Raw genomic sequence first — 9,293 nt, forward strand, 5'->3', positions numbered from 1 at the left:
GCTTCCCTCTTGTTGGCCAGAGCTGGAGTGCAATGGCGCGATCTCGGCTCACTGCAACCTCTCCCTCCCGAGTTCAAGCGATACTCCTGCCTCAGCCTCCCGAGTAGCTGGGATTACAGACATGCGCCACCACGCCCGGCTAATTTTTTAATTTTTAGTAGAGACGGGGGTTTCTCCATGTTGGTCAGGCTGGTCTCGAACTCCCGATCTCAAAGGATCCGCCCGCCTCGGCCTCCCAAAGTGCTGTGATTACAGGCGTAAGCCACCGCGCCCGATCCTTTCTTTCTTTAAAGGAACGTGACTTGATCTTGATTCTACAATTACTTTCTCCCATACTCCCACGCCCGCCCCAGAACAAGTTAGCAGCAGGCCCTAACGGGCCACCGTCCACAGGGTGGATCCGTCCAAAGCTCTCCTGCGACGCGAAGAGCCACCCCCTCAGCCCCCGGCGCTCCCTCCGCCTCACTTCCTCCTCCAGGCCCCGCCCCGCGCCGGTGCGCCTGCGCACCCACGAACACGTGGCTGCAGCGGGGCCAGAGCAGCAATGGCGGCGGGAGGCGGCGGTAGCGGCGACCCCCTGGCCCCGGCTGGGGTCCCTTGCGCCTTCTCCCCGCACAGCCAGGCCTACTTCGCTTTGGCCTCTACCGACGGTCACCTACGAGTATGGGAGACGGCCAACAACCGGCTGCACCAGGAGTACGTGCCTTCCGCGCACCTCAGTGGTACCTGCACCTGTCTGGCCTGGGCGCCAGCGCGGCTGCAGGCCAAGGTAAAGCGAGCGGGACAGCGCGGGACGGGCGCCTTTCTGGGCTCGGCTTCGGGCCTCCGGGCCGGGTGGCGCGTGGCCCGGCATCGCGCGTGGCTCTTGGCGGCCCAAGGCGAGAAGGCACGGAGCGCGGCGTCGGCGCGCACTGGGCCCAAGTCGCCAGCCCCGCGTGCGGCCTGCAGCGAGGGCAGTGAGGGAGGGCGCAGCTCGACTCGGCCGGTCGCGTATCCGAGCCCTGCCGGCTGGCTCTGTGCGGCCTGGGCCCCACTCTTGACGGGCAGCCATGTTCGCCAAGTCCCCTGGTCCCCCTGGGGCGGCTTGTTTCTGCCTGACTTTGCTCATCAGAGTCCTGGTTTTTGATAGAGCCCCATCTTGGGACTATCTAACTTTCCTCTGTCTCTGATCCAGCTCATCGGTTTTGCCCTGGGCAGTTGGTGTGGACTAGTCTGTACTTGCTTCCGGACCTTCCCCCTCCTGCCCCCCCACTTTGGGTGCCGGCTCACCACGTGTTCTTGTCCACATCCAGGTCGTGGGACTCTCAACTCTTAACTTTTGCCTTTCCCAGGCACCTCTGGATTCTCAGCCTTTTGAACTCGCTGCTTTTTTATTTTAACATCTGCTCGCCCCTCCCGCCCCGCTTTCAAGCCCATCACACCACTCCCCACCCATCCCAATCGGAAGTCTGTGTTAGGATGTGGAAGTAAAGTGAAGTAGTAGCTTGATTTAGTGAATGTTTTATGAGGCCAGATGAAGTTACCCTTAGATGGAAAACTGCCGAGTTAGGCAAAGCTTTTCATTGTTAGGGACCCGTGTCAGGTAAATGCCATTCACAGTTGAGTCACTCAGCTGCATCTCTCTTAACTCAGCACGCACGTGGTTATTGCATTCATAGAGTAGCCAAACCGAATCACTGCAAAGTGATTTGGAAGCATCAGGTATCCTGAGGTGTGTGGTGTGAGCTGTTTCAGTATGGAGAACTGCAAAAGCTCGTATTTAGGGTAGATCTTACTCTCTTTGACGACCTGGGAAACCTGCTAAATTTTTGGGTTGGGAGAAGGGATACATCTAAGTTGCAATACTTTGGGTATGTTCAGATATTTTTCAGATTTTAAGCTACGTTTTCATAGTTTGTTGATTCATAAAATAAACCTATTGGGGCTTATAAGTCAAACACAAAACTTAAAAAAATCAGTTTTTATTGTTAAAATTACAGTGCTCTGCTTATCTTTTATTTTCAAAGTTTTCTGTGCTTGTATTTTAACAGTCCTGTAAAGTGATAGTAATACTAATGCTGAGAGAAATACGGAGCAGTGGTTAGGTAGGTGCATGGACCCGAGCTAGGTATACTGTCTACATTTGATTCCAGCCTCTGCTTCATAGTGGTAATTGCGCCTCTGGTTCCTCATTTATAAAATGAGGATAATAATACCTACTTCATAGAGTGGTTGTGAAGATTAATATATTTAATAATGCAGAGAACACTTAGAATAGTTCTTGACAGGTAAGTGCTTTAAGTGTTAAGTATTATTAATGTCTGATATTTGTATGGTTAGTCCTGAAATGTTGATAAGGAAAGAACTCTCTGCCTTGTTTAGGGGGAAAAAACAGAAACTCTGGGAAACTAAGCAACTTGAATAAAGTAAAAAATGGAACCAGGATTAAAACTCAGGTCCTTGAGAGCCCAGTTCTTGATTATCTGCAAAAAATAGTTAATATAAGGTTGGAAAAAATGTCACCCACTTTGCTTTTCTCTTGACTTTCAGTTGCATTGTATGCCCAAGAGAAGTTTCCTAATCTCATATTAAAAGTCATAATTTTGGATTATGTGCAACACTATGGTAAATTAGAAAAATAACTGGATTTGAGTTCATAACCAAGACTCAAAACTTGTTTTGTCATATCGAGCAAGTTGTTTTAATTTTGAGGACCTCATTGACAAATGAGAGTTGAGCTACATTAAACAAAATTTTTTTTTTAGATTTCAGCGTCGTTTTACCTGCACTCTCTCCTTTTAACCACATGACTATGGGAATCCCCTGCAATTATTGCGTTTAAAAAAAACCGATTGAAAATCAGAGCTAAGAAAGGCTAATGACTTGACCCAAGTCTTAATAATCAATAAAGGAGTGTGGCCTCTGGAGTCAGGGTGCCCCGAACTCCTGGTCCAGTGCCCTGATTTTGTTACTCTTCAGTCTTGAGTCACAGAACTGAGAGCTGGAAGGAGTGGAGAGACATTCCCTACTTGGAGGCTGTGTCCTCTTGGAGCATCAGTTTGACTTAAAAACTAAGGAGAGGCAGTTTTCCTGTATTAAAACAAACTTGCCCATGTATTACAGTATAAAATTAAGTCATATGTCTTATCTTAGGAAAAAAGACTCTCATCTTATTAAACCCTTCCTTTTATTTTATATCTTTGAGGCTTAGTGTATGAGGCATGAAAAGGGTATACTCTGAACCCACTTTCCAGCATTTTGTTAAGGTCCTGGTATATGATGACATTTAGTACTCTCAAATTTGAAATAGAAGTAACATCACCCACCTTTTAGGATCCTCAGGATCAAATTAGGCAGTGTATGTGACTGGTGTAGCATGGCCTAGCATGTAATAAGTGGCTTAAGGTTGTTATTGAATGAATCTGGACTCATTTTACCATTTAATATGGCACGTAATATGGTAAATCAGTTTGTAAGAAACGTAGTCTACCTTTGGTTTAGTAATTGTCAGTTTGCTACCCAAGGACAAAGTGTGGTGATGATAACTCATCAATGGAGAAAGATAGATAGTGTTGGGTTTCTTGGGTAACAGGGGTTAAGTTTGTGGTTGACGAGTGTTGAGAACAATTAGATTCTCACCTCTTGTTGGTCACAGAATGATTACAGTACTTTGCATTCATGCCACAATAGTTTTTAGAGGGTTTTCGTATGTTATGTAGCTGGGCACTCCATTTGGTCTTTGGAGCCAGGGGTAAGAGGACCTTCAATGAGGACAAGAAAATAGGAAAGTGCAAAAATACAAGTGGATGGACTCTATCTAGATGGATGCTATTTTTAAGAGTTCCTCAAGTTTATGTGTGTAAACTGAGGCAGAAATGTTAATTATATTCTCTACCAAAGCCACACAGTACAGTGGCTCGGCCACCTAGGAACCGATGCTGCTGTTTGTCTTCAAACTTTTGAAAGTCTTCCAACTTTTCTGCTTTTCCTTCTCTAACAGACCTGTCTGCTACTGGCTGTCATAGTAAATGTGTTTATACTGCTTTGCTGTCACTGCAATTAGGATGACCCTGTACAGCTTAGTACTTGTTGAATGAAGCACATGGCATTTCAGACATTGGACAGGATATCTGAGCTGGGTGTCTGTATTACCATCCCTTAGAGATGTAGGACAGTTCACATGGGCTATGCAATGGTCTGTCTTGAGGTCTTGCTAACAGTTAAACTTCCTAAGAAGTAAAGGTTGCAGATAGATCTGATGGGCAGAAATAGAAGTTTCTGTGTATTAGGACTTAATTGATTTGTTATAAATACTGTATGTGATTTTATGTAAAAACTATGCAGTGGCAGTGAGGTAGATCAAGAAACTTACATGCAGTGGCAGTGAGGTAGACGAAGAAATGGATTAGGAGACTAATTGCAGAATGAAACTTGGCATACTTTTTGGTGTCTAGAGTTCAGTATTTTTCAGAGCAGATTTTGATCCATTAGTGAAGTGTGTAATAAATTTAGTGGATTGTAACACTTAAAAAAAAAGGAATTGAAAGTATCAGAGTACTGCTAGCCATGGGAAGCTTCTCTGTGAAACTTGTTTCTATACATGTATTTTTATGAGAGTGTAGTGACTCTGCATGTAAAACTCCTTTCTCTGGGATCTCAGTCTAAAAAGTCATTACTTTAATTACTGTACAAATTCAGACTTCTCATAACCCGAATGTGCTTTTTTTCTGTCTTCATCCCATCTGTACAACTCCTTGCTTTTATAAATCATGCATATGTGCCATTCAGATTCTCCTTCAGCCTTATTGTTTCTGGATCAAATGCTGATAATGGATCAAATGCTGATAAGCTTTTCTTGTAAGACAGGTTTCAGTATTATTCATTGCTTAACTCAGTCTCTTCATGGTGGAAAAGACGCCTTGGTCTGAGAAATCACCTCCTTGGGATATTCACTCCTGGTGCCTTCAGGAATTGAGATTTTCCAATTACAAATATATGAGCTAAATTTTTTATCCTACCTTTTTATTACTTTATATATTTATCTGTATAATCTGTGCTGGGCACTTAAGAGGAAGCACAACTGACTGACTAAGGTGTAAAAGAAGAAATACGTTTCATATTTGCCATGTCTAATGGAGGGTATGACGTGTGTCTTAAGGGAAAGAAATTTCCGTGGAGGAGGTGGTATTTCAGGTGCGCCTTAAAGCATGGATAGGATTTTTAACTAATGAAAATTGACGTGAGTAGGAAAGGTCCCCTCCCAAGTGAAGGGAAAAACAAAAGCAAAATGGGAAAATGTGTGTATAGGGAGTGTTAATGTAAGGGCGGAATTGGAGATAAGACTGGAGAAGGTGGGTTGAAGGCAAATTGTGAATGCTTTTGAATGCCATAGAACTGTTCGTATTGATTTATTCTCTGGAGAGTCATTGAAGTTTTTTGATTACAAGAATAACATGTTTAGATAGTAAATGCCAACAGAAGTTTGTCATCTATAATCAGCACTAAACTCTTGGTTTCAAAAATGTTTAGTATGGGTAATACTTGGAATATTAGTTTTCATTAAAATGTACATTGGGTATATACACTTCTGGTCTGATTGATGTGTTACCTTTTTAGGTATGCTCATCCTGCTGAATAAAGACTATCCAACCTGAAAAATAAATGAGTCGTGAGTTCTTTGAGTTTAATAAACTGGAGTATTATTTAGGTTTAGACCGGTGATCCTCAAAGTTGGTCATAAATCCTGTAGATATTCTTTCTACCTGCCCCTGCTTGCTTGTACCAAAAAATACAGAGATTTGCAGATGCAGAAATTAAGGCTTTGACTATGTTATGTTTGACATAGGCTATGTAAATTTCTAAAAATTTTTTTGTGCTTTTTAATGGAAATTCAAATTGTCTATAAAGCATATGCATATTTGGGCTTATCTTTGTTTCACACATTGAGAAACTTCCATTTAGATAGCTTTGATCTGGGAAAACCAAGAGTAGAAGAAAGATTTCCTGGAATCTTTTTTTGTTTTGTTTTGTTTGAGACTGAGTCTCTTGTCGCCCAGACTGGAGTGCAGTGGCGGGATCTTGGCTCACTGCAACCTCTGCCTCCCGGGTTCAGGCAGTTCTCTGCCTCCCAAGTAACTGGGATTACTGGCGCCCACCACCACTCGCAGCTAATTTTTTTTTGTATTTTTAGTAGAGACAGGGTTTCACCATGTTGACCAGGCTGGTCTTGAACTCCTGACCTCGTGATCCACTTGCCTCAGCCTCCCAAAGGAGTGAGCCACTGTGCTCAGCCTTCTTGAAATCTTTTAAAAAAGATGAATCTTTTCCTGCTGAGATGGTACTAGGTTGATGTACTTCCGCCCACTTTCCTTGCCTGAAATGGGTGTTTGTATTTTATAACCTTATACAGAAATTATATTTGCCCCTGAAATCATTCGAAGGTAGTTTTAGAAATTCATGTAACTGAAGCGGGTACCTAGAACACTGCTAAAGCTGAGGTTTCAATGTTTCAACAAATTAAATGAGACCATCAGACTTCTTGTACTTTGGCTTTTAATTGTAACTTCTCTTTTGTGTTTATTAGTACATTTCTAAGGACTTGCAAGATGTGTATTATTTTTCCCGTAAGTGGAAGGTTATCTTTTTTTGTTAGACTGCATTTTGTTAATCTAAGTGTGTCCAATGAGTCAAATTCTTTAAATGTAACATCCCCCTAGGATAACTAAAAGAAAAAATGGGAAGTGCTTTTTTATTTTTATTTTTATTTTTTTTTGAGACCGAGTCTTGCTGTGTCTCCCAGGCTGGAGTGCAGTGGTGCAATCTTGGCTCACTGCAAGCTCCGCCTCCTGGGTTCATGCCATTCTCCTGCCTCAGCCTCCCGAGTAGCTGGGACTACAGGCACCCGCCACCACGCCCAGCTAATTTTTTGTATTTTTAGTAGAGACAGAGTTTCACTGTGTTAGCCAGGATGGTCTCGATCTCCTGACCTCATGATCTGCCCGCCTGAGCCTTCCAAAGTGCTGGGATTACAGGCATGAGCCACCGTGCCCGGCTGGGAAGTGCTTTTTAACTCTGTTCCCTGATACTCTTTATGCACTAGTAACGTTGTGGTTGTCATTGGTTGTTTTTGAATTAAGATTTTTTCGTGTCTTGGGCTGTGTGCGTGCCCATGTGTGCTGTAGAGCTAAGATCCTGCACTATTAAGAAGAAGATGTTCTCTTTTCTATGGCATTGGCTTCTTTTACAGTGAAAGAATGGATTTCTCAGAACTTTGTGCTAAAAACATATAGGCTGGTGAGCTGTAATTTAAAAAAACACGGAAGAGAACTTCTGAAATCATAATAATAAATATTCAGCATTATAAACTGATGTATTGATTTTAAGTTAGAGTCATTGTCTTTTTGTTGGGTAGACATGAGCTGTTAGCATCACTTTTGAAATAAAAGAAGTCTCGTGGCATTTGCCACTTGAGTGAGACTTATGTCTCTGAAGTCATTGAATCACCGAGCCAGCCCTTGACCAGTCACTGGGGCAACTTCTTTTGTGTGTGCTCTGAACTGCTCTGCTAGTTAAAGCTATTTGTTGACTCAAATTGAAGTTAATGCATGTTTATAAAGGTAAAAACTTTTGAGTCCCCTTTCTCGACAACTAAGCTAGAATTTGTGGAAAAATTAGGAGGGGAAAAGGAGAGTTGGCTGCTGAGGTATGGACTTACAGATTCAGAGAGTTTTGGGTATGAATCTCTTTGGTTGGGGAGTGAAGGCTTCGCTTAGATTGGACCTGTCAGGAAGGGTGGTCTGTTTCTGAGAAGTGGAAGCACCATTGAGGCTTCTTGGACCTGTTAGGAGAGTACCAAGAACACACCAGGTTTTCCTATTTGCTGTCTTTTTTCCGTAGGGGTGGGAGACAGGGGACAGAGAATTATGAATTTCTCTTCCCATTGGAGGGATTGCTTTTGGAAGTAGTGAGAAGTAAATCACCCAATAGCTTCTCTCTTCCTCCCTTTTAAAATGTCTTTTGTTGGCTGGTGGGCATTTGTATTTGTTCATTAATGATGTTTTAGTGTTTGAAATACTAACAAAAAACATTGTTTTTCTTGTTTTCCAGGAAAGTCCCCAGAGGAAAAAAAGGAAATCAGAAGCTGTAGGAACGAGTAACCAGACCGACTTACTGGCTCTTGGCACAGCAGTTGGTAGCATTTTATTATACAGCACAGTAAAAGGAGAATTACACAGTAAATTAGTAGTAAGTGTGTATATATTTTATTTAAAAGTGATGTGACAGGGAAGCTGATTACTAGAGATTATTAAAAAACACTTAAAGATATGTGATGGATCTGTGCTGTAGGGACAGTTTTCAGTCTCATCTATGTTTAAGTAGTTGAATAGTAATATTTGATAAAAGCTGTAGTAGTTCACAGCAGTCGTTATTATGGGTCAGAGGATGAAGACTTCTTGACTAGGTTTAAAATAAGGAAGGGTTACAGGAACTCTAAGGAATCATAGATAGCAACTGTGGGAAGCAGCTCCCCAACTCTTGACCTAGGGGAATAAAGGAGGCAGTTGGAGTTACTGCTGACACTGAGATCTTTTAGGGGCAGGTGTTGTGCTGCTGTTGCTGTCTCTTGAGGAGTGGCCCCACGGGCATGGGATCCAGACCTCAAACTGAGAAGGAGGCTCCAGCTGCCTGATGCTAGTGGCTCTGACGGAGGTGATGAGACTGGTTTTCCTAGGGTTGGAAAAATTGCATATTGGGTTCAGCTGCTGCTGTTGGGCATTACCACTGTTGGGGTGATGCAAATAAAGAGACAGGAAGGACAAGTCCCTTTTGTCTCCATCCTTGTCTCCCTCTAGCAGTTCCTATTGGCAGAGCCTATGGATCCAGCTGGGAAATCAGAAATCAGGTTTGCTGAGTCTCAGCATCACAGCAGAATATAAAGGGCGGGTTTGGCGTTGGAAGACAGTAACTGAACTGGCCTAGTTGGTTCAGACAATATCTATTGCAGTGTGTTTTTGTTTGCTGGACTTCTGTATATAGGAGTGTTTTAAGTTTTTTGTTTTAAGTAACATTTATCTATAGAAAATTTTCAACAACATAAAGTTGAAAAGGAAAAAAATTTATACCTAAGTCTCTCACTGAGAGATCCTCTTAATAATTTGTGTATTTCTTTGCTTTATACATACATTAAAAAAAATATGGTTGGCCATCTGTTCATCTAGTTTGTATCCTGATTTTTTTCATTAGGTTACAACATAACTATCTTTTATATTTGTCAAGAACTGGTTGTAGAGATTTTTTTTTTTTTTTTTTTTTTT

General features: G+C 42.4%; 1 protein-coding gene across 1 annotated transcript in view; it reads left to right on the forward strand.

Annotated features, from left to right (window-relative positions):
- Window positions 1-494: 494 nt before the first annotated feature.
- The window catches only part of WDR43 (WD repeat domain 43), a 55,992-nt gene continuing 47,193 nt past the window's right edge, over window positions 495-9,293 (forward strand). The window contains exons 1-2 of the mRNA XM_023217280.2: window positions 495-769; window positions 8,086-8,223. Of these exons, the coding sequence (XP_023073048.1) occupies window positions 545-769; window positions 8,086-8,223 (363 nt within the window). The 5' untranslated portion in view covers window positions 495-544. The remainder of the gene's footprint in view (window positions 770-8,085; window positions 8,224-9,293) is intronic.

The sequence above is a fragment of the Piliocolobus tephrosceles genome, chromosome 15 (genome assembly GCF_002776525.5).
Source record: "Piliocolobus tephrosceles isolate RC106 chromosome 15, ASM277652v3, whole genome shotgun sequence".
Classification (NCBI taxonomy): domain Eukaryota; kingdom Metazoa; phylum Chordata; class Mammalia; order Primates; family Cercopithecidae; genus Piliocolobus; species Piliocolobus tephrosceles.